Below are 27,158 nucleotides of genomic sequence, written 5' to 3'. Positions count from 1 at the left end.
CAACATAGGAATCTCATGGTCCAAACAAACGGAAGAGACTGCAGGACACATTAACACATATCCTTCACCTACTTACTATAAACTACTTCCCCCATTCACCTTGATCTTGACCCATACAAACACTTTCCGAATAGAGGTCACTCCTAGGGTGACACTAAGCGTCATATGAATCTCACGATGTGAACTTTCTAGGGATGTGAGAGTTGAAATCAATATATCGTATATTTGATTTTACATTGAACAATTTTCCCTCATTCACCTTGATCTTGACTCATGTAAACACTTTCCAAATGGAGGTCACTCCCAGGGTGACACGAAGCGTCGCATGAATCTCACAGTGTGAAACTCTTAGGACGTGTGAATGAAAATCAAAAATCACTTTTGATTTTACTGTGAACAACTTTCCCTATTCACCGAATGGAGGTCACTCTCAGGGTAATAGAAAGCGAAACATAAATCTCGATTGTGAACTCTTAGGGCCATGAGAGCTAAAAATAATATATCATATATGTTAATCTCTCACTGAAGCATTCTTAAATTCCCACCGAAGTGTTCTAATAACATATCATATATGCTATTACACTCCCACTGAAGTGTCCTAACATTTATTTTTTGGTATATATTCACTTAAGAATGCTCCAGTTAATTAAATTACCTAAGTTTAGGTGTTTATCCAAGCCAGCCTGTAGTAATAGCCTCACACGACAATTTAGTTGATCCATTTATAAAGACCCTCTCGGCTAAAGTGTTCAAGGGTCACCTAGTAGGACTAGGTCTACAAGATATTTATAACTAGGACAAGTGGGAGAATTTATGGGTATCTGATGCCTTAGTTTATTGTATTTATTCTCTTGTAACTCAACATTGTATTTATTTTTATATAATGATCCACTGAATTTTTACTCCAAGTGGGAATATTATTGCGTTGTATGTCTTAAAACTCATAGATTGTAAAATTAAACATATTCTATTATTAATAAAGATGTTATTCACCATTTCTTCAATAAAGTTGTTATTGAATCTTTAAATTGCATTCGGAAAGTCTAAATCCAATAAACTAATATCCATGACTATTACATGAATACTTGAACTTCATGTAGAGACATAAAAATGGATCAAGTTCGAGTAAATAGCCAAAACGATCTATAGTATATGAATAAGGTTAGGTGCCTTATTCTAGTAACACTATTAGATGCGGTCTACTCTGTAGTTGTTACAAGTTGATGTAAAGATACTACAAACGAAGTGATCCTGATTCGTTCATGTATTGACATGAGGAATGGAGACGTCCTATGCAATGAGTTTGCATAAGATCGGACTAAGAAATAAGTTGCTCTTACTTTATAACGTTGTTTACTGTTTAAGACTGACAATTTCGCTTAGATGACCTAGATAACTCGACCTTAATCCAACAATGAACTCTTGTATATTTGGGATTATTCTTAGATTTACATAAGTGAGGGTTGGCTCAATAGCACCGGCTCAATAAGCCTCCCATTTCAGGGGTAAGACCGGGTAGATAACTGGGGACATAGGGTGCAAGACAGAATTCAAGTCTACCCAATTTATGAATAAAAGAGTTGTTCTCTTAAGTACTAAATCCAGGTTTTAAACAAGGGGCCCCACCCTCTCTTTGGCTCAAGAGGCATCCGGTTTAGTAATTGGATCATAAACCAATTGTTCACTAGAGGATCAGTAGGAACTTAAGGAACAAGATGTAATATCGAGGGTAAAATAGCATATTGACCCAACCGTTATTGCGAACAACCTGTGCAGGGTCGACTTACTGGTTACGGTTAAATTATGTGGACACAAATACATCTACGGTGAGGAGAGTGCACCTATCGAGCTATAGTGGTGTGACTTGATAGTTAACGAATATTGATTAATTTGATCTAAAGAGTTTTAGCCAATTAATCTTAAACCATTGAAGCTCATGATCTGTAGGTCCATAAAGTTCCTCTACTAGCTCGTAAAACATGAACACCTTGAATTGTTAAATTGAGTGAATTTGGAATAATGTCAATTTAAATTGTTCAAATTGAATTAGGTTTGAATTTGAATAAGTTCGAAATCAAATTAGGGTTTGTTTAATTATATTCGATATAATTAACGTTTAATTTGTTGAAATTAAACAAAGTTGGAGAGTTTATAATATTTAAATTTTGATTTAAATATTAATTACATGAATATGATTCATGTTTAAAATTAAATGCGTTATTAATTTAATATTTGATACTAAATTAATTAATTATATATTTTTAATTAATTAAAAATCAAATTAATTTCAAATTTTAAATTCAATTTAAGAAATCGAATTTTGTAACTTTAGATTTGATTAATTGAGAATTAATTAAATCAAAATTTGATTAATTATAGAATTAATTAAAAGGGAATTGATTTGAAATGGAAATTGAGCTTTAAAGTGGGAATTTCCCATTTTTCTTCTAAGCATGAGCTGTCTCCCATGCAAATTCACACAAATCCCACCATCAACTTAAAGCAGTTGTTAGCCTTGTCAATCTTTTGAAGTGTTTGCACGCTGGTGGTGATAAAATCTCCTGAATTGTGAAGAAGAGAAAAAGTTATGTTGTTGGAAAAAAGTTTTCTGCAAGCTTCATCTTCTTCCTCTAAAACCCAGAAAGTTTACCTCACAAATTCACTCAAATTCGAGTTCCACCACTCAAATTCAAGGTTAAAAATAGTAGAGAAGATCTCTTGGTAGTTCACTAACGATTTGGAGCTAAATTGACGTGAAGAGTAGCCTGGATTTGGAAGAATTCATCAAAGGTATGTTGAAAATAAAACCCACTTGATTTTTTGCATAAACATCTTTAGAACTCAAGTTAATATAATTAGAGTGCTTATTGATTATGCTTCCGTTGCATGCTAGTATATCCTATCACCCATGGCTATTGTTGGGATTGGTGTCCTGATTCTCTTGGAATCTCGTAGTTTGTAAGCAGTTAGTACACATTGTTATAAATAAAATAAGAGTTATTTTATTTGCATTTACTCATATCCAATAAACTAAGATTTGTGGTTATTTCATGTAAACTTAAGCATGTATATGAGATATACAAGTGGATCATGCCTTAAGTAATAACCTAAAAGGTCTGTAGCATAAGGATAAAGGAGGGATACCTTATCCTGGTGGCACTACGGATATGGCCCACTTTATAGAGATTTACAAGTGTTGTAAATTACTACAGATGGTCTGATCCTGACCATTCATATGGAGACATGCGAGCGGGGGTGTCATATACAAAGAGTTTATATAAGATCGGACCACGAGATGATTAGTCTCTTTATATAACGTCGTTGATAATTGAGACTTACATCTCACTAAAACGACCATAGGTGACATGACCTTAATCTTGAGTGTTTTGGAAATTCTTGCTTATGAGGGCGGTCATTTGATTAGTATGGGTAAGAGTGGTCAGATTGCCAAATCAACAAGTCTACCTTTTCAGAGATTTGTCTGATTAGGGAGCTAGGAACTCAGTTACACAAGACGGAATTCATTCCTTCCTCAAAGCAAGGATAAGTAGATAAATTATTCCCTTAAGGGTTGATTCCGGGTCTTCAACATAGTGGCTACATCCTCTGTTTGGAAAAGAGGACCCAGTCATAGTAGGACTATGACTTATTGTTCACTAAAGAAATCAGTGGTACTTAAGGAGTTAGATGTAACTACAGGAGCAAAACGATAAATTGTCCAACTGTACTTACGAGTGATTTGTGAAGGGTTATCGCGCTGTTGATTGGTTAATATGGCACAGAAATATATCTGTAGTGAGAAGAGTGCAGCTGTAGATCTTTAGTGGAGTGCCCGACAGTTAACGGATGGTGGATCTCATGACTAAAGAGTTTAGTCAGTTATTCATGTACCGTTAGAGCTTCAAGCTATAGGTCCATAAGGTCCCCTTGGTAGCTCAATGGGTTCAAGTTGAGAATCAAATTTTTGGGGTTAGCTTGAAGTATTCAAATTAATAAGAGGAAATTCGATTATATGTGATATAATTGGTGTGATGTATGAGATACATTATATGGAGGAATTAATGTAAATATGATTTACATTAAGTACCATAAAATAGAAAAAGAACTATGGTTTGTATGTTTCATATGATGAAATATTAAAACTATAGATTATAAATATAATATGATAAGTTGGTTATCATATTTATTTATAATATATTAATTATATAATAATTAATTTCTTTTTCTCTAATAACCGATTGAATTGGAGGTTATTGGAAGTTTTATGGTAACTGTGAGATAAAAGAAAAATTGTTTTCCTAAAATTAAAAGTTACTTCATTCGGAAAGTACTCGCAGAAATAAGCTATCAAGTAAAAGTGTTTTACTAAGCGATAGCATTGAGAGACTACACGATCAACTAAGTGATCGCTTAGAGTTGACTATACGATAGTCATTCAGGTGATCATTTCTACATAATCGAGTGGCTAAGTCTATACGATAGGCTGTCGTTTACTAAACGATCGAGCACATCGTCTATGCAATAGACTGTGTTCTTATCTCCCACTTGCTCGATTGTCTACTCGATTGTAGTCCTCCAGTCTCTTCCTCAAGCCAAAATCATACAAAGCCCATCACTCCTAGATTCTCACACCGAGAATACCAAGGTAACCATTGTGGTGGTGTTCTTACTCTATTCATGAATCGAGTGGGACTCGATTGGATTCAAGGAGTTGTTCATTGTGTTCATGGTCGTGTTGTTCCCGTCGTGAATGTTGTTATGGACGCTTTGTAGACTAATCGAGGGATCCTTAAAGAATGGTTCTTCAAATGTATGCATCCTCTATCCCTTGTATCATCGTTTAGCATGCTGTAATTTTTGTATATGCATGACCTGTTAGTTTCCGTTTTAGATTGTAATTATTTTGTGTTCAATCGGAATGGAATTTGGAACGATCCCTTCCGCTGCTCATGAAAATCCTCGCGTTTGATTTCCTTCAGCTATAAAATGAATACTTAAACTTTATATAAAGACATAAAAGAGGATCAAATTTTAGTATATAATAAAAAAAAGACATAAAAGAGGATCAAATTTTAGTATATAATAAAAAAGGTCTATAAGTATATGGATGAGGTTGGGTACCTTATCTTGGGAATACTATGGATGCGGCCCACTTTGTGTATATACTAATGATCTGATCCCAAATTCGTTCATGTCGAGACATGCAAGTAGGGGCATTCTATGCAAAAGACGTTTGCATAAGATTGGACCACGAAATAGTCACTTTTCTTCATAACAATCGTTTACTGTTAGAACTGACTATTTCAAATTGATGACCTAAGGCAATTCGATCTTAATCCTGAGCTAACTGTAAACTTCTATTTATTTAGGATTATCTTTTAATATGTATAGGTGAGAATGTTCAACATCATCATTCAATAAGCCTCCCATTTTAGGGGTAAGACTGGATAGATAGATAGGGACATAGTCTTGCATGACGAAATTCACTTCTACCTGTCTTAGGGTCAGCAAGTAGATTGTTCCCTTAAGTAATGATTCCTGGTCTTAAATAAAGAGGGCCCGCCCTCTCGTGAAAAAGAGGGATTTGGTTTATTGGTTAGACCATAAACCAATTGTTTAATAAAGGATCAGTGGAAACTTAAGGAGCAAGATGTATTACAAGGGTAAAATGGTAATTTTGACCTAGTAGTAAATACGAACGACCTGTGAAGGATCGACTTACTGATTATAGTTAAATCAAGTGGACAAAAATATATCTACAGTGAGAAGAGTTCAACTACTGAGCTATAGCGATGTGTCTTGGTAATTAACGTATAGTGATTATTTTGTTTAAAGAGTTTAGCCAATTAATCTCAAATCATTTGAGCACATGATCTAGAGATCCATTAGCTCCCTCTACCAGCTCGTAAAAGGATTAAACCTTAGATTAGAAGATTGAGTGAATTTGAAATGTTCAAATTCAAATTAGTTTTGAATAATTATATTCCAGATAATTAACGTTTAAATTTATTGAAATTAAATATATTTGGGGAGTTCAATATATTTAAATATTGACTACATGAATAGAGATTCATGTTTAAATTAGGTGTTTTATTAATTTAACATTTGATATTAAATTATTATTATTTAATTATTTAAATTTGTTTAATTAACTATTTAATGAATTAATAAATCAATTTCAATTTAAAATTCAATTTCAGAAATTGAATTTATTAAATTTAATTTGATTTTAATTGAAAATTAAATTAAATTAAATTAAATTGAAAATTTTGTTTTCTAAATCCATAATGGATTTTTCCCAAATTTGAACACCTAATCCACTAAATTAGTGATATTTGAAGTGCCAAATAGTCAATTAATCCTTTTGCATGATTATTTTGCTTAAATACTTCATAATTCGTTTGAATTATGGGCATGCAAAATTGAAAAAAAAAAAAGAAAAATAGAACTCTTTGAAGAAAATTGTTCTCTCTCTAATTCAATCCCAAATTCACCTTCAGTTGAAGTTCCACCACTCAATCTAAGGCTAGTAGAGAAAACTCTTGTGGAGGTTTACTACAAGAATTGAAGAGTCAATTTCGTGGAGATTGCAAGGAACAAGTGGAAATCATCAAAGGTATTCAACCTGAAACCCTATTGTTGGAAATTATGATTATGCATTCTTGTTTCTCAAATTGATGGAATTATAGTGATTAATGATTTTGTTTGCTTTTGTATTATGCATGTTAACTCTATCATGGAGTTGATTGTCAGAATTGATAGCTAGGAATAATCGCCCGATCTAGTCACCAAAAGTGGTCATCGTTGGTGTTGGTCGCCAAAGTATATCATCGGAGTGAAGCATCAATAGTCTTTAATGATGGTTGCTGCCAAAGTTGGTTTCTTAAAAGTGGAGTCAATAGAGTATTGGAGAGACAGGTAGTTTTTTATTTTAACTAACGATTTGTAAATAATATAATTGTAGCAAACCGTTAGGTTAAAAGACCCTTACCCTAAATTTTTTTGATGCACACCCTAAACATTGAGTGAACTATATTTCAAATTGGTGTCTCGAAAGATCCATAAAATAAATAAAATATATAAAGATTAAAATTGTAGATGAAAAAGAAAAAAAAAAGTATTTGTTAAAAAAAAAATTATGTGTTTGTCACATTTTTTGTACAAGATTTTCGTATACAATTTTTTCAGTTTCCAAAAACTTGCTTTTTTTTTCGCATTTCTTACAAATTTTTATTATTAAATATTTTAATTTTAGTCAAATATAAAAAACAAGTTCTTAATTTGTTTTATTCTTAAAAAAACTTGTTTTTATTTTAAAACATTAACTAAAAATTCAAATAGTACTTTAAGCATTAATTGAATTGGTTATCCAACAACCTTTTTTAAAAAAAAATAAAAAAAATAAAAAAAACTTAAAAAAAATAAAAAATGAAAATGAAAATGAAAAAATGGAAAAGAAATTGGGAAATGAAAATTAGTTTGAAATGGGGATGGGTATGATGTAGTTACGGGTGAGAAGTATTATTTTACAAATTAAATTGCAACTTGGGCAGCTATAGTTTTACCGGGTAGACATAGCTTTTATATATATATATATATATATGTATATATATATATATATATATTATATGTATATGTATATATATATGTATATGTATATGTATATATATATGTATATGTATTTAACAAATGTATGTATAATTCAATTTTAAATTGATTAAATTACATGGTCAACTAAGAAAATTTCAAATTAGGCATTTTTTGAACCTGTGTGGCCACCAGCAAATTAATTATTTGTAATTAACGAAATTAGCAGCCCTTCAGAAATTGACAGCCAAATTCATGAGTTCTTAGCTTTTTCCTTTTCTCGACCCATTATAAATAGGGAAGCAAGATGTCCCATTTTGAACATCACACACAATATATTTCAATATTACAATGCACAAAGAAAGATATTGAAATTAAGTGGCATTCATCCAAGCAATCCTCTTCACTTTTCTTAATAATGCATTTGTTTTTCAATGTTTTTGTTCCGTAGTTAATATCATGACGGTTTTGTTAAACCAGTCCATGTGGCTATAATTATGATTAAAAATAAGGGCTCACCAGAAGAATGTTAGATTTTAACTTTTCATTCCTAAAAATAGTAAATCAACATTTCATTAATAAAAATAGAAAAACAAATTAAAAATAAAATATAAACAAATTTTTAAAAGTCTAAACTACCCTCAACTGTACAAATGAAATTGTAAATGACTTATTAAGAAATATTCGTAATTACATTGTAATTAGCCAGATTCTAGCACTGCACTGACCTTTTTCCAACCAAGTTCCACCATTTTCCTTCCCGAAATTGGCTCCTTCGCCAACAATGGTGTGGTCATGAATAGAATCCCCAAGGCAAACTGGTAACACCTTCCAAATACTTGGCATACCTTTTCACAATGGCTCAATAGGAACCACTTTGGAAAGAAGAGACTTTGGGACTAAAACTCTTGGTCGATGGTCGATTAATTCGAGCTTTTCATCTATGCACCAATGAATTTGATCGGTTAGGTCAAGCCTCTAAATTAGACTTGTCGTCGATTGACAACAAAAAATATAATCAGTAAGAAATAAATGAAAACTGAAAAATTAGATAAAATAAAAAATTTGAAATTGAAGATAACATCAAACATGATATTTGGAAAAAAAAAATTATATTCGGTTTTTGAAAAAGATTACATTCAATTTTTAAAATTTGAAAGTACATAGAGATAATTTAGGAGAAAATTATGATTTATTCTAAAAATTTGCAAATAGCAGAATTAGTTGCAGCGTAACTGGAAATCGAGATGGGACGTTTTAAAGTTAAAGAAAAATTAGTTACACTGTAGTTCTGGGTTTTGTAATCATCAAAGATCTTTTGAAAGTCTTTGGCAATACTTCTGATGTGATATCTATGTGACCTACAAATACAATGTAATGAGTTTCCAAACTACCGACAAATACAATAAACTTAAAAATAAATACACTGCAATTGAAATCACTTAACCAAATTATCTCACTTTTGAACTTACCAAAAATTCTGTAACAATACTTTTTCTTGGTTCTGACCAAAATATTAGTTTAGAAAGTGAGGGATGGATTGATAAAAACTTTATTTAGATAATTGCATTCATGAAAAAAGAAACCGATTTAGATTGGAGTATGAAAAATCCAATTAAAAATCATCAATTGAAATTACTAACCAATCATGATGTGACATTGATGACAATCGTGGAGATTTGATGAATAGAAGAGAAACAGTCTTCGACGACATTACATCCTTCCTTGATCGATTCGATCAAGAGTGGGTATAAGACCCCCAAGGCAAACAGGCTATAGCAACACCGTCTATATGCTTGACCTACCTTTTCACAATGACTTGATAGGAATCTCTTCGGAAAGAAGAGATTCTGTGACTTGAACTATTGGTCGTGGTCGATTAAGTCAAGTCTTTCATCCTGCACCAATGGATTTGATCAGTTAGGTCAAGCCTTTAAAGTAGACTTGTCATCGATTGAGAACAAAAAATAAAATCAGTAAGAAAAAGATGAAATTTGAAAAATTAGATAAAACAATATTTGAAATTGAAGATAAGATCAAATATGATAATTGGAAAAAAAAAAATTACATTCGATTTTTAAAAAAATTACATTCCATTTTTAAAATTCGAAAAGTGTAGAGAGATAATGTAGGAGAAAATCAAATTTATGTTAAAAAACATCTGCAACTAGTTGCAGTGTAATTGAAAATGCATTTTAGGGTTAAAGAAAAATGGAAACACATGTGAGATTTTATTTGCTATATATTTGATGAAATTTCTGTTTTGCAATTCTTCCCAATGGAAGGTTTAAAACAAAAATAATATGATTAAGAATAAAAAAGACTAATTAATAAAAATGAGATGCCACAGTTTAAAACAAATTTATAATAAAGATAATCATAAAAACAACTTAAAAACGTATGATTTAATTATGATTAAGAGAAAATCTACCATAAATATAAAAAATTAGTTAGAAAAAACTAATATAATATAAGATTTAAAAATCTAAAATAAGATAATCATAGAAACGATTTAAAAATAAGATAATATGATATTTTAATTTCAAACTAAGATTTGAAAATTAGATGTCGTAGAAGATTGAATATTCAAACTAACTATTAAATTTGATACAGAAATTCAAAACAATCGTTAAATCAAGAGATTTGTAGAAAATTATATGCAATTACGAGATTAATGGAAAATTATCCACTTGAAATAATGATGTAAAAGTAGATATATAGTTGATCAATTAATTATAGTCTCATTAATACAAATGTCGAATTAATTACACTACAATTAAAAGAGAGGATAAAAGTATTTTAGGATTTCAAAAAGTTAGATTCACGTAATATTGTTTTACTATAATTCAAAAGTACTCCGTCTTTTGCTTTTTTTTTTAAATGATAGTGTAATTATTGTTATATACCTGTGGGTTTTTCTTCATGAACGGCTTGTAGGGTATTTCCCAATTTTTCGATATTCTGTAGGTTGGTAAAATCCCACTTAACCTCTAGCTTTCTCTTACAATATTATTGGGTATTGATCCCATGTATTTTTTTTTTAGCTTTGTTAGTTGAGTGAACAATCATGGTACTGGGAGTTCTTGGTGCTCTACTTGTAAAGCCCATGAAGAATATTTTTTCTGTTCTTAGGGCAAGTGGAATTTTCTTTCTTTTAAGGATTTCAATGTATCTTTTGTTGTTGTTTTTTAATTTTTATTTTAGATATTCTAATTTAGTTGTTTATTTTAGAAATTTGTACGAGTTTAAGTATTATTATTGAGAAATTGAAGTGATTGTTACTAATTTTATAGATTTGTTTGTCTTCAATTGACCTTCATTATGTTACGATATCCATCTTTTTAAGAGACCTTCCTCATATATAGCAAAAATCTACCGAGATTCATCGGTAAAGTAACTTTCCTTCTCCAATCCTTCTTTTATATAATTGTGTTTGTGAGTCTATAAATTGATTATTGACGAATTGTAATACCTTTGATGTTTGGTTTTGATGTATTTGTAAAGTATAGTTTCTAAATTTATAAGTTTGAGAATAAAATGTGTGTGTTTGGAGGGGTGTCTAAAGTTTATTTAAAGTTGTTGACGTTCTTAGGTTCAATTTAAAGTCTTATATTGAGTTTGAAAATGGCACTGAAATAAATGTATATGTTATATTTAAACTTGAGTTATACTGTAGTACCCCTCATGTTTAGTTTTGATGTATTTGTATAGTTTTTAAATTTCAATTTGAGATTAAAATGTGGGCGTGGATGGTTGGGGGAGTGCTTAAAGTTTATTTGAAGCTGTTAAATGTTCTTAGGTTGAATTTAAAATTTTATATTGCGTTTGAGATTGGTATATAGATATTAATATTATTAAGTTTAAGTTTTATATTGAGTTTTTGATTGGTATATAGATAAATAGTTAATAAATATCACATATTTATTTCATCATACATTTAAATCATACAAAAATACATATCTCTCTCATAGTCTATAGTGTTAATATGAATTCAATCTATATTAAATTTTACTATATAATTTTAATGTGAATGTAATTTATATTAATTTAATATTTGAATCTTATTCAAATATTATTCTCTCATATTACATAGTTTTAATTATAAGTCATATTTATAATTAACTATATATTATAATGTATCATTACATATTATACTTTATATTAGTCCTTATTAATATAAAATTTTCTAAATTAATTTAAACAATTCAAATTATCCCCAAAATTAATTGATTCTTGTTTTAGTCTTAGTGAGCCAGCAGGAGATCAAATGGACCTATAGATTATAAGCTCTAATGATTCGAGATTAAATTAATCAAACTCTTTAATTAATATAACCAACATTCATTAACCGTGGTTCATTCTACTGAAGACCCATAACTACATTCTTTGTATTATAGACATATTTCTATGTCCATGGGTATAACTAGTTATAGGTCAAAATTACTGTTTTACCCCTATAATTACATCTTTCTTCTTAACTCACATTGATCCTCTAATGAACAACCTGTTTATAGTTCTATCATAAGCAAATCCCCTTCAGACTAATGAGAGGTAGGATCCCCCTCGAGCCAATGAGAGGTAGGAGCTTCTTGTTCAAGATCTGGAGTTAGCAATTCATCTAATTTCCCTAAAAGCGGGAATGAGTCAACTCCATTCAACTCTATCTTGTGTAGCTATGTTCCTAACTTCTTACTTGGACAAATCTCCAAAATGGTAGACTTATTGAGTCAGCGATTCAGACCACTCTCATTCATACAAATCAAAGGATTGCTCCCATAGACAGGAGTCCATAACCCACTGAGGATTGAGATCGAGTTACCTATGGCCAATCTATGAAATGTTAGTCTCTCCAGTTAAGGGTGTTATAAAGAGATTAATCATTTCTCGTCTGGTTTTATACAAACTCTTTATACAAGATTACCCCACTCATATGTCTCCACATAAATAATTTGAATCAAATCATTTGTAACACTTACAACTCTTGTATGTGGGTCGTATTTGCAGTGTCACTAGGATAAGACACCCAACCTTATCTATATACTGTAGACATTTTAGGTTATTACCTGAACATGATCTATTTGTATGTTTATCACATACTGTTCAAGCTATATAAAATAACATTGGATCTTAGTTTATTGGATTGAATTAATGCGTTTTAAATATCGAATAAAATAATGCTTATTTTATTAAATAAATAATTTGTATTTACAAATTACAATTGTTGGGAATGTCCTAGAACTCGTAGTTCATAAATTTCGTATTAAACATTCTATTTATCTATAAAATATTGTTGAGTACCTTATTCGATAAAGTTGTTGATATTGCATTCTATTATGAAAATTCAATAAACATATCCATGACTATTGTATGAATACTTTGACTCTATGTAGTGACATAAGCAGGATCAAGTTAATTGTATATAGCCTAAATGGTCTATAAGCGTATGAATGAAATTGGATATCTCATCCTAGTAACACTATTGGATGCGGCCCATTTTGTATAGGTAATACAAATGATGTGATCCACAGATCATTCATGTAGACATATGTGAGTGTGGATCCTATGCAATGAGTTTTCATAAAGACTGGACCACGAAATAGTCACTTTTCTTTATAATGACCGTTTACTGTTAAAATTGACTATTTCATACTAAAGTAACCTAGCATAACTCGATCTTAATCTTGATCTAGCTATAAACTTCTGTTTATTCGGGATTGTCTTTGATTTGCATGGGTGAGAGTAGTCCAACAATACTATTCAATAAACCTTCATTTTGGAGATAAGACCGGATAGATAGCTGGGGACATAGCCTTGCGAGATGGAATTCACTCATACCCATTTTAGGGTTAACAGATAAGTTGTTCTCTTAAGTGCTGAATCCTGGTCTTGAACAATCGGGACCTGCCCCTCTCATGATAGAGAGGGACATGATTCATAAGTGGTATTATGAATCAGTTGTTCATTAAAGGGTAAGTAGGAGCTTAAGGAACAAGATGTATTTACAGGGGTAAGATGGTAATTTTGGCCCAGTTGTAAATACGAACAACCTATGAAGGATCGACTTACTGATTATGATTAACATGGACAGAAATACATTTACAGTGAGGAGAGTGCAACTATCGAGCTATAGTGGTATGTCTTGATGGTTAACGAAAAGTAATTAATTCGGTTTAAAGAGTTTAACCAATTGATTAGAAATCGTTAGAGCTCATGATCTGTAGGTCCAGTAGGTCCCTCTACTAACTCTTAAATTGGAATAATAAATTGAGTATTGATTGGATGAATTTTGAATTTAGGGTTATGAATTTGAAAGTTTCAAATTCGGATTTAGGGTTTTTCAATTGATTGTATACGATACAATTAAAACGTTTAATTTAGTTGAAATTAAAACGAGATTGGAGAATCAATTAATATTTAAATTATGATTTAAATATTAATTATATGAATTTGAATCATATTAGTAGAATTGATGTTTTATTAATTTAATATTGAGATACTAAATTAATTAAATTATTTTTATTTAAATTAATTAATTTTGAATTAATTATATAAAACTAAATTTTAAATAAAATAGTTTTATTTAAAAGAAAAATCAATTTAATTGAAATTGATTAGAGTTAGTGGATTTTTTCCAAAAATTAAAAAAATCTACTAATATCATTTATGGTGTTTTATCATCAAATTCCACCATAAATTCTTAGCTGCCCTACATGCAACCATCTTCTAATGCATGAAATCAGTCTATATAATGAAACTTCATGCATGAAATTTAGAGAGAATTCTGAGTTCTTTATCCAAGTTGCTGTAAAACTAAAACCCTACTACATCTTCTCAAGTTCATCCTCAATTTAGCTTGTTTAGAGTACTTCCACCACACCTTCCTTCTTGACCATAGTGGAGAAGATCTTGTTGGTGGTCTATCTAAAGAATCCAGCTCAAACTTGTGGAGATTCTGCTGAAATCGTGAAAGAGAACTACAAAGGTATTGTCTTGTTCAAACCCTCTTATGAAAACCTCATGAGTAGCATGTTTAAAACTCAAATTAAGTGTAGTTTAAGTGCTTATTGATTATGAATTCTTCCGTTGCATGTTATATTACTCCAACAAACTATAAGATCCACAAGATTTAGGATAATAAATCAAATATCTTTTCCTTTCCTCACTCATAAATCACTCTCTCGTTCTCTCACTCTCTCTTCCTTTTCTCACTCATAAATCACTCTTCTTGCTCTCTCGCTCTCGTTGTCTCTCTTCTTTTCCTCGTTCACAAATCACTCTCCTCACAGTTGGAGCGTTAGAGAAAACGAAGAAGAAGAAGAGGGAAAGAGGAAAAAAAAGAAGAAAAACAACTTCGCCAAAGTTGCTCACCGAAGAAGAAGAGGAAGAAGAAGAAAAGAGAAGAGAGAGAAAAAAAGAAGTCGCTTGCCGGAGAAGAAGACGAAGAAGAAGAGAAGAAAAGAAGAAAAAAAAGCCACCAGCCGGAGAAGAAGGAGAGAGAAGAAAAAAAGAAAAGAAATTGAAGGAAGGGTTAATGGATAATTTTACGCATGATATAAATAGAAGGTCAATTAACAATGCTTTTTAAAAAGTGGGACATTCAGCCCAAAATGGGCGACAGTGCAACTTTCCTAATACAAATTTAATCATTCCATCAGCTATGATACATCTAATACAATATGTCACTTTTCCTTATTATTTTCATTTATTCATATATATTTTTTTTTTTTTGGAAAAGGAATTAATATATTTTTACACACTATTCCTTAAAAAAAATCTCTTCTTTCAAAAAACAACTCTCAATTTGGGTAGGATGGATGGTTCTGTCTAACTCTTTATTCCTATAATTTCAATTAGCTTAGTGGTTATAGGGCTAACATTATAATCTTGAATTTCAGTATTGGTGGCACCGTCATTATATCCTCTTTGATTTCGAAATGGGTGACAAAAGTAGGGTAGCAATGACAATAGTGACGATGACGATGGGATTTAAGTTGACAACTACGAAAATAGTGGTGTGACTTTGAAAAGATAATAATACGTTGAAGTAGAAAAAAGACTCATTTCTGTCTAGATGAATTTTGGAGCAATCATCAAAAGTAATTTGTCAACGTACGTGTAACTTAAAATATTAATAAGAAATTAAAGGTTGGTTAAAAGTTTACAAAGCTAGGTAAAAATTCATTATAATAAATAAAAGTGTCATTTAGTTTTGTGAATTTGTTTTTCATTTGATTATATGTTCATGTATTCACGTAAACTAATCATCAAATAAATCAATAAAACAGAAGTCTATGTTAATTTTTTTGTTTAATAATCTACGTACAATAAAAGAGAATATAGTTCAATTGGCAAGTATATGTATTAGCGACTACGAAGTTCCCTAACTTCTATTTTTAAAAAAAATATATGCAGATAAAAAGATAGTTAATACATTTTATTCTATTTGCTAAGTTTAAAGGTTAAAATTAAAAACAAAATGAAAATGCAAGAATTAGTATCCAATAAATATAAAAATTTTCAAGCTAAAATTAAGATTTAAACTATTATACATTTATAAAAAACATAATGGAAATAACATGAAGTTCAAGGCGTTGGAAAATCAATTTGAATATGAAGTAGTTGCAAATATCATTATTGAAAATAAGATTTAATATTTAATTATTTAAAATTGATAAATCTTGGTCCATTAAAACCCAATTAGGTTGTTGAAATATATATACATACATTTATATAAATCCGCCAATTGAAAAAAAAAATTATCGAATCTATGTTTAATTAGTAATTAGTTGCTTGTATGTAGACAATGGGCATAAATACAAGTGTCATTGGTTCCAGTAGGAAGAACTTAGTTTTGTAAATATTAATATTATATTTGAAATTTGAATAAAAAGAAATTCAAATGGATAAATACTTTCTCAATCAGAGTGCTAAGAAAATCTGGTCATTTTGAGAGTAACCTGAGTTTTGTTCCAATTAATCAAAATTATAAATTAAAGAAGAATAATAATGAAGGTTTGTGTCCTCTAGAATATTGTATAAGACCTGATATGTCTATACAACAAGAAGGTTGACAAGATACACTGCAAACCTGAACATGATCATTGGAATGAATTATACTGCAATAAATATAGATTTTTTTTTATTGCATTTTAGTATATCATTTCTTAATGAAATGATATGAAAGAAAAATAAAAAAAGAAATGGCAAAAATATTCCCGTTCGATTTCTCGAAAAAAAGAATGTATCCTCTTCCTCTGATCTTTCTGCTTTTTAAACTTCTTGATCATGAAACACAGGTAATCAAAGCTATTTTGCGAAAGCAATCCTTTGATTTTGAACTTTGAAATTTATCGAATGTTGAATTGGTTAACTCTCTTTCTAAATGATTTGTGCTTAGATGACGATTTTGGGGAAGTCATTCCATCGTCACATATAATATAGATTACATTATACAAGGTATATATATATATATATATACTAAAATGATAATTTAGTAATGCTAATTGAATTCCAAATAACATGGAGACTAAATCAACAAGTGGGTATATTTTTACTTTAGGCGGAGTAGCTATATAATGGAATACTTCAAAATAGATGTATATCTTAGACAACATTGATTTTTCTTATTTTCTTTCATGTAAGTGATTATTGGATATTCTATAAGAAAGTAAAAGAAAGTGATATATTCTGACACAAGCATCATTCCCACTCCCTAGATTTAATGTCCACGAGAAGAGATGGGGATGGAGATGAATTTTTAAATCCCTGTACCCGACCCCATTTCATTTTTCATCTCTGCAATATTCTCTGTTTAATTTTGAGGAGATTGGGCGAGAATTCTTTGCGGGGAATTATCTCCCATTTAATATTTTTAGAAAAAAATGAATGAAATGATCTTTAAAAAGAAGTTTCAATCAAATAGTTGGTTTTCTACTATGAATCCACATTTTAAATGGTTGATCTATCCTTAAAAAATTCTTAAACCTCTTATATAAAATATAATATAATATAATTTTATATTAAACTTTTTAACTATCCGCTGATAAGAGTTTAAAATAATGGTTGAAACATATCAAATTATTCATACAATATCATTATTACATTATCAAACATATATATATAATTTTCTTTTAAGTAAAATAGTGAAAATAAATGGAGAGGAAAACGAGTAACGAGGATGGGGAATATAAATGGGAATGCATTCTCCATCCCCTCTCTCATCTAGTTTGAGGAGAGAATGGACATCTCTATCGCTCTCTCTTGCACTCTCAGTTTTGCTCCCACGATATCAATGGCTCTCGCTAGCTAAATCTAGTTCTACCCCTCTCTCTCCCTAATATTCTCCTAAAATCTACATTTTGCTGATGCGGCCGTGTTGAGGTATATTGGTTACAACAATTCCTTGAAATTGAGTTCATACTTGTTGCAACCCTTGTACTTTTGGTATGATGACACTTGTGTATATCCCTGCTACTAATCTTGTGTTTCATTCTCGAATAAAACATATTGAGATTGATATTCACCGACCATCTTCGTGATCAAGTGCTTCAAGAATTGCTCCAAGCCTGCTATGTGTTATCCGTTGAACAACTTGTTGAAGGAAAAATGGAAATTAAAAAAACAGAAGAATTATCTCCACAATTATCTATTCAACAGAACTTTTAGATTAAGTATCTTGATTTTGGTTAAGTTTAAATATCAGTCACTAACGCATCTCTTAAAAGATACATATATGATAGCCAATTAATGGAAGTATAACTTTCAAATCTGTTATAAGCCATAAGCCAACCCTTTTCACTTGTATTTTCTTTAATATTTGTTCTCTGTAATTTCATTCATTCGATTGTATAAAGAGAGCAATTATCCATGCTGCAATCTTGAACAAGGCGTCATGGAAGTTGGAGTAGAAGAAAAAGGGAAAGAAATTGCAATAAAACAAACAACTCCCAAAGGTTTCATATGGCATAGATATCAATCCACAAGGGAAATGTTTAGATAAAATATAGTTTCGACACATTACAATCAAAACCCACAATACAAGCAAATGCAGAAGCACGAGCACTTGAAAGGCAATCAACTACTAAACTCAACAACGTTAGTACAGCATAATCAAAAGCTCTGTCCTAGACCGAAACATACCAAAGGCGTAAGACATCTCGTCAACTAAGCCGCTTTATCTTCTACAGGAACCTTATTTGAAACTCGAAAGAGAAGTACGTCTCTTTATTCGGAGGCCTCAAAAGCTTTGACACCGTTCTCTGCTTGATCAATCAACTCGACTACCTGAGCTACACCAGCTGCAATTTCCTTATTGATGCTTCCACTGGGCATATCAAACGTCCTTCTCCGAAAGGAAATTGATCTTTTAGCAGGTTGGGGATCGACCACATCAAGCATGGCTTCTAGTTCAACTATCATTGACCTCTTCGCAGCTCGTACCATCAAATCAACTCCCTGCAAAAGTACAATGCATCAATATCTTGTATTTGTATATCAGGCCATTGTTTATTTATCTTGCAATCGACTGAATTGACGAAATCAAATTGATAAAATCTTTCATATTTGACAGAGAAGTAAGAGTTTGTGGTTGAAACAACATATGACAGAATCCTAGAATGACGCAACTGGAACTTGTAATTAAAACAAGAGCCTACAAACTAAGCTAGCAACAAATAAAATAAAATAAAAGCAGCGATTCCACTCCAAGTAAAACAAGAACTAGAGATAGTTACAAGATTCTTTAGAAATAGATGCCCAAAAGGAAGAAACAAGTTTAACACAAGACCAAACCTACTCCCACGACCTCTCAAAATCATTAAAAATCTCGTACTTCTCTCAAGACAATTAACTTGAAAAACAGCAAAAAAAGCAGAGTGCAAAAGGATACAACTTTTATCATGAAATGAGGGACGGAAGAGCACCAACTTCAACATAAAACAAGTATATTGAGACAACCAGACCCCAAAAAGCCGAAAAAGAAACAAAACTCAAGAGAGTCTTAAATCATTTAGTTTGATTTTATGAAGTCTAATCATTGTCTGGTTCCATCTTTTTTCCAAAGTCGAATATCAAACCCAACCAAACCGTGTACTTCTCCCCTGGGTAGCCTTAAACAAAGCATTCGTTTTCTTGAATTTGGTGAAACCTCTTTTTTTGGTTTCTATTCTACATAGCAACCATCCCCCTACAGATCAAACTTTCTATTTAATCTAAATACAAAATAAAATAAAATAGTTATAAGCTCTGAACCAATTAGGAAATGACATGAGTACTTCTACCAAAAAAAATGAAGATGCAAGAAGGAATCTAACTTGAAAGTATGCAAAGTAAAAAAATTCACATGATATACTCTTAAAAAAAAAAAAAAAAAGGAAACGAGGTATCATGTTGAGCAACATCTTGTTGGTCAGAACGTGTGAAAGAAGAAAGCAAAGAACATGAGACTAAAAAAGACGGATGAACAAAAGAAATACTTTACATGAAGTGAATGATGAAGTTTCCTTCAAGGAAAGGAGGAAGATAATATGTTGGTTAAGACTCAAGTGACAGATTAAGATCAAGCCGAAGCTGTCAAGAACACAATTAGTTTGACTATTGAAGTCTAAAGCAATGCAACAAGATTAAAGGGGTTTTAGTAGGAGTCTCTCGAATGAAAAAGGTTCTCCCAAGTCCTAAGTAACAAAACAAAAAATGAAATCAAACAGTAGTAAACAAAGCCTAAAAAGAAATGAGGGTGCAACTACATGCTGAGAAATACACGACTATTGTATAATGTTGGATTATACCCACTAACGCTTTCAATTGTGATAGTTTTAATTAATCTAATCGAAGTAACATAGTAATGAAGAGTTGGAATGAACCTGTCACATGTTAAAGATATATAAGATTTCGTAGAACAAAAGTCAACAGTTTAAAAAAAATTAAGACTATTATGGTTATAATACAATAGATTAACAAACACAAACATATACTTCATGAGTTAATTTACAGTAGAAAGAAGAAAGAGATCTTAACCTCAATGGCATCGACAGTGAGGATCAAGACAATTATTTTTTCAGTGAACCTCTGGCGCTCCTCTGCATCCCGAGCTAGCCGCTGACTGTAAGCAAAATTATTGAAGGCTTCCCTGATCTCTTTCAACTTTGTCTTGGCAACTGAAAGTTCTCTAAGAGCACGAAGAACCTTTGACCTGTGAATTAGGTATTCTCTGAAACTTATTTGAATGATAGCAGCTGCATCTTGAGGAGACAACTCCTTCTTCTTACCCTTCTTATTTTCCACAACTCTAGTTCTCTTGGCAAAGGCCTTACACCAAAAAAACACATTTGGTAAGTTCCCTATATATTCCATATAACAGTACAACTTGATAATAAGATTCAGAAAGTTGCATATTAAAATAATCAAAGCATTGTTTCTTAAACCAGATACCAAACCAATCATAAGTGGGGTCTCGAAGGGGCTTACTAATTCCATCCTCTATCACATTTTGAAGGCACGAGGACTTCCCATCTTTTCTTCGCTATTACATTCTTAAAGTAGCCAGGCAGAAAAAGATCCCCTTTCTTAGAAATATGTAAAGTTTTTGAGTTCAACCTATGGTCCTTGCTTAGAGATATGATTTTACAGGAAACAAATCTCTTTTCTACACTGTATCCTGGTCGTATATTATAAGAATTTCTAAGGGAGAAAAATGGTAAAAAAAAAAAAAGAAAAAAGATGAAATCATAGAATGCCATCAGATTTTGGAATTATTATGAGAAAACTGATCAATTAATGTCAATACCTGTCTTAAAACGACAGCTCCTTGATCATCAGTGTCTTGAATCTCAACAACACGCGTCTCATTCCCAACCTTCTTCCCCTTCTTTTTCTTCTCGTCTTTCTTTTCAGTACTCTCACTTCCTTTTCCACTCGACACCTCGACGGTATACTTCCTAATCGGATCCCTCTCGTCCTTTCCTTTAATCTCAGCACTCCACTTATAGTTCTGCAAAACCCCATCATTCTTTCCCTCTTTGTTCTTCTTCCCATCTTTAATCTCAGCTACCAACTTATACTTCCGATCAACACCATTCTTCTCCACTCCTATGATCTCCTTCGTCCATGTGTACTTCCGATCGCCATACCGACTAACCCTCGCACTACTCAGCCGCTCAAACCGCGCCTCCAGCTCAGTAACTCGATCGGTCAGCCTCTGCAACAAAACGTCATCTCTCGATCGCTCAACTCTGCGAATCTGGCGGTAAGACGAAAACAACGGCGCCTCGTCGATCTGAACCAGATCGGTGAAGGAATCGAAGACGTCGAAAGGGGAAGGTCGAAGAGGACGATGGGTCAAGAGGTCGAAGGCGAAATCGAAGTCATCGACTTCGTCGACGAAGGAATGGCAGGGGAATGAGAGAGGTTTGGGGAGGAGAACGGAGGACTCGGCTTGGGTGAGAAGAAGAGAAGGGGAGTGGGAGTAGTAAGGGTCAATGAACTGGAATCTGCTGAATCTGCTCATGGTTTGAAGCTGGAAGAAGATTAATGGAGAAGAAAGGGAAATGGGTGAGGTTGAATTTGATGGTGAGTCTGAAACGGTGGGCTTCGACTGAGGAGCACAAAGAAGAAGAAGAAGAAGACGACAATGGTTTGAAAGGATCCAGAGAGGGAGGGAATTTCGTCAATATGAGTTTAATGCAAGTACTTTTTGGTCAATTTCCATTTTTTTCCCTCTTTTTTCTTTTATACTTGGGAATATTCCATTGCCATATTTGCTTGGAGCTGTCCAGTGCATCCTTTTTGTCAGATGGATATAATTTTAATTTTTTTAACTTTTTATTTTTTTAAAAAAATAAGCTTATTTTTATTTTTTAGTTTTTAAAATTTTATTTGAATTTTTAAGTCATTCATAAAAAATAGATAACAAAAAAGAAATTTAGAGGTGAAAATAATATATATTGCACGAAATAGTTACCAAATGAAACCGATGAAAATGGGATTTTCATAGGAATGTTCTTGTTTGAATGAAAAATAGCTTAGAATGTTCGAAAAATGGTCTTTTGTTGATGTAGCCACGTGTTAAAGTACCATGATTTCTCGTTCATTCCTCTCGCTCCTCATTCCTTCATCTTGCTTCTTCCTCTCAATACTTATCAACATAGCATCACACATTTCTCTAACTTCTTCTTCTGGTTGCTTGATCTCACTCTTGCTTCTTCCTTTCACTCTTTGTTCTCGCTCTCGCTCATTGATTCTAGCAAGAAATGAGTGGAAAAAAATGCATAGCGAAGAAGAAGAAGAAAGTTGCAGAAGAAAAAGATTGAGGGATTTTAAAAAAGGTTCCGATCTAGAGCGAGACTAAGTGAAAAGACGTGAGGAGAAGGGAGAAAGAATCGAATGATTTTGATAATTTTACAAGTGAATGATGTAATCAAAAGGTCAGAAAAACATTAATTTTAGGGTTTAGGATTTCGACGAAGAGGAAGTGCCTCTTATCTTATCGATGATGACAAGGTTTATTGGACACAAAGCTTTTTGTTGGGAATGAGTAGGGCGATGGAGACCGACAGTTCTTAAGCGAGGCCGATAAGGTTTTAAAAGAGCATTTTGATGACAATTCCAACATGCGTGTAGAAGATTTTGAATGACCTCATTTTGACCCATCCAAAATTTCATACAAATAGAGGTAGCTTTTGAGTTTTGGTATTTAATTTTTATTTTTTTGCCACAAGAAGCTTGATACAACGGTTCATAATTCTGGAAATGAATGTTGGCTAAGGTCCTTTGGCAACATTTTTTTGGGTGTTAATATGTAACGACCCTAGTTTCCTACTAAATTCTAGGATGTTACTCCATGCATGCATAAACTTAATCATACATTTTCTTTTAAACCATCAAATAAAAGAGCCAAATTTTATTTAATAATGCTCAAATGAGCAAAGATAAGAAAACGTAATTAAGTAAAAATAAATAACTAAAACAAAAATAAAATAAAATAAAAATAAAAATTTACCGTTTGGGGTACCCCTAAACCCGACTTTAAAATGAAGACAATTAAATAGTCAAATAATAAAATTAATAAATTTTGCATGAGAGTGTAAAATGTCTAACTCCTAAACCAGACTTCAAAACATGATAGTAAGTGCAGAAGCAGTAAATCGTCCTAATGGCCAGGTCACGGATCTCTCTTGTCATGCACCAGTCTATCATTACCCTTACATAAAAAAAATAGGGAAAGAAAAGGGTGAGTATAAAAATATACTCAGTAAGCAGCCCACTACGGGCCCACTCAGTGATCTGTTAGTTTTTCCATTGGACCAAAATGCACAAAGACGTCATAGGCATAGATATAGGCATAGGTATAAAGAGCGAACCCGAAGGCACGCTTTCATAAATAGTGACACAAAGGCCAGGCATAAACACAAGTGGTGATCCCAAAAAAAGGACACCGTATATAAGCATAGGATGTGGCCCGAAGGCTCACACATGCATAGCCCAATGGTAATACTAACAGCCACTAAAATCTCATATGGACGTAAGCATACAATCAAGAATCATTAAAATCTCAGATATAAGCATGCAATCAAAGCCATGAATCAACATCAAACTTTAACACCGTTACCCATACATCAACTTTATCACAGTCTACTCATACATCAAGCCTTATCACAGTCTATTCATACATCAACATTAGCACACTATCCCCAGCCTACTCATGCATCAAACCTTATCACAGTATCCCAGTCTACCCTTACGTCCAACTTTATCACAATATTCTCATACGACAACTTCAACACAATTACCCATAACAGATTTCATCAAAGTTTACTCATATATGACATAAAGATTTTTCAGCAAACTTATCAAAATCTTAGGGCAAAACCGGCAGTAAAACACTTACCTCAGGATAACAAACTTTCCTAAAATGAAACCTTACTCTGCTCGAAAACTTTCTTCACCGCCACACGTTCCTGAAACTAATCACAAATTCCATGGGTGAAGGTTAGCTTAGGCCTAAGAATCTCAAAAGATAGTGGGCTGCCAAAAGGGAACCGAAACTTACCCCGAACAAAAGAATCAGGCGAAATCAACCATGGTTCAGCAACAACCGACACTGCCCGCGTCAGAACTGGTGACTGCCGCTTGGGTTAGGCCGACGACTGGGAAACTCGGCGCACGCTGCAGCTGGCTGGAGGTCTGACACGCGGAGGACGAACAGCGGGGAAGTGTAGCTGCGGGTCGTCGGTGGTCGACCCCCCCCCCCCCCCAAAAAAAAAAAAAAAACACCTTTATAACCCTAATTCCCTTATCTTTTTTCCTAAATTAACCACCAACTTTGATTGCTCCAAGCTAAGCACGCTTAACTTTGGAGTTCTTATGATTGAGCCACCGAAAAGGAAGGTGCACCTTGTTGGTATAGGTAGTAACTTTCCATTCTTTAAGCCTTTCTTAAACATACTTTCATGTCCTCTCAGGATCCCTCTCATTCGAATGTGATACCGGTTCATTCATATACCCCTCCTGAATTCGGGTCGTTACATAATATCTCTTTTATGTTAACCAAGAACAATGGTTGGGAGCTTTGGATTACTAAAGGTGACTTGGTTAGCATATTAAATGTGTAAATTGTGGATACATAGATTACGATTATCATTCATATACCCCTTTGTTGATTGATCATTTATAGTTATTAAGAAATTCTGGAAAGTTGTTCAATTGTAATCTATGAAGCACAGACACATATATGGTTACACGATACGGATACGATCGGATACATCGATTCATCAATTTCTAAAAAACTAAGATACGTATACATCATTTTTTTTATATATTTTTTAATATTTATATTTCTAGAAAATAAGGATACTGATATGTTGAATATACATTTTTTTCTTTAAAAAAATATAGAATATAGATAGATTTAGCCTATAAGTTAATAACATTAGCACAAACTAGAATACAAATACTGAAATACAATACAAAAAAAGCAACATCTAAGATGTTGAAGTACAATAGTTAATAAAATGCAATAGAAAAGTGACTCATATTGCAAAGAAGAAGAAGAAGATTATAGAGAGAAGTATGAAGATAAACGAAGAACTTATTGATGAAGATATCTAAATGGTTTATATTTTGGTGGACTTTGTGGGGACTCAAATGTGAAGATGAAGATTAAATGATTCTAGTCTAGGGTTTGATCCGTTATTTTTTTTCCTTTTAGTTTTGGACTCGAGTGATGAGCTTTTTAAATAGGTTACCTAATTTTAGATTGGGAAAGATTAAATGAGTAACTTGTCTTTTTTCTTTAAAACAAAAGTACGCATAGAAATAGATGCATCAAATATAGATACGCCAAATCGCGTGTCAGATACGTATCTGGAAATATCGGTATTTGATACGTGTCTGATACTGATTCTTTATCTCACATGAAATATCTGTGCTTCATAGATTGTAATAATTATAGATTTTTTAAGAGATATTATAAATTAAACATGAGACTTGGTTCATCTGCTTAAGAAAACATAAACCCTACACTTCAATAAATTTTACTTTTGCCGATGGAAAAAATCATCAGGAAAAGTAAAAGAATATCGAGAAAGGCTTTTCCGATGTTTTTTTTATTGTCGGCAAGGTTGTTGGGAAAGCCTCGTTGGGAAAACTCTATCCCGACGCAAAAAAATTCCTTCGTCGTAAGAAATTGATCTCACGATGCTTGGAATTAGGAGATATGCTGACGCCAAAATGGTAACATCGGAAAAAGTCACCTTTCCCGATGCCAAAAATTGGTTTATTGGCATCGGGATATATATCCTATGCCGATGCCACTTTTGTGTTGACAAAAGGTTGGATATGTAGGGGAAAAGCTTTCCCCGACGCCAAATTCGAACAGAATAGCGTCGAGAGAGGATAAATTTCCCAATGCCAATCTGATTTAGTATCGAGAGAGGTTAGCTTTCCCAATGCCAATCTAGTTTGACATCGGAAAATGTTTCAAAATTTTACATACTTTTTGTTGTTTTTTCCGACGTCTTAAAACGTGGCATCAAGAATGGTTATATATATATATATAATCTTCTAATCTATTGAAAATCATATCAATTAATATTTTTTAAGCAAAAATCAAAGCCGTTAATATTTTTTAAGCGAAAATCAAAGCCGTTAATATCTTTTAAGCAACAATTGAAACCTACTTGAATCTTACAAATTTTAGTAAATAAATGAAAATCAACAACTTTTACATTTAAGTAGTTTTACCTTACACAATATACAATTTAGTTTCACAAAATTAATTACAATTAAATAATATCTACAAAACATAAATCTTAAAATACTTAAAAAATACAAATCTTGATTCTTCTCAGCTTCTTTGTTTGAACATAAACTCCAAGATACCTAAAAATACAAATTTAAATAGTTTCAATGCTATTAAATATTAAGTACTTTATGCACTATGGATTTACTGCTATAACAATAACAACATTAATACAAAACTTAAACATGATATACAAAATATTAGTTAGTTAATTAATTAATTAATTAATATTTATTTAATTATTTATTATATATTAAATATAATTTAATATATATTT

General features: G+C 32.0%; 1 protein-coding gene across 1 annotated transcript; it reads right to left on the bottom strand.

The window, feature by feature from the left end:
• Positions 1 to 18,520: 18,520 nt before the first annotated feature.
• LOC120078142 (BAG family molecular chaperone regulator 7) lies at positions 18,521 to 22,298 on the bottom strand. The gene is made up of 3 exons (XM_039032363.1): positions 21,371 to 22,298; positions 20,602 to 20,892; positions 18,521 to 19,041 (listed from the first exon to the last, which is right to left on the bottom strand). The coding sequence occupies exons 1-3, from the start codon at positions 22,088 to 22,090 to the stop codon at positions 18,811 to 18,813; spliced, it is 1,242 nt and encodes a 413-aa protein (XP_038888291.1). The 5' UTR covers positions 22,091 to 22,298; the 3' UTR covers positions 18,521 to 18,810.
• Positions 22,299 to 27,158: the final 4,860 nt, after the last annotated feature.

The sequence above is a fragment of the Benincasa hispida genome, chromosome 5, assembly GCF_009727055.1.
Source record: "Benincasa hispida cultivar B227 chromosome 5, ASM972705v1, whole genome shotgun sequence".
NCBI classification, from domain to species: domain Eukaryota; kingdom Viridiplantae; phylum Streptophyta; class Magnoliopsida; order Cucurbitales; family Cucurbitaceae; genus Benincasa; species Benincasa hispida.
Note: the sequence above shows the minus strand (reverse complement) of the source record. Positions and strands in the feature narration are given on the sequence as shown.

Excerpts from the sequence above, each read along its gene's own strand:
- LOC120078142 (XM_039032363.1), bottom strand. The coding sequence starts at position 22,090 with ATGAGCAGATTCAGCAGATTCCAGTTCATTGACCCTTACTACTCCCAC. Across the intron at positions 20,893-21,370 it reads GAGCTGTCGTTTTAAGACAG|GCCTTTGCCAAGAGAACTAG; the intron begins GTATTGACATTA and ends TTTTGGTGTAAG. Across the intron at positions 19,042-20,601 it reads TCACTGTCGATGCCATTGAG|GGAGTTGATTTGATGGTACG; the intron begins GTTAAGATCTCT and ends GTACTTTTGCAG.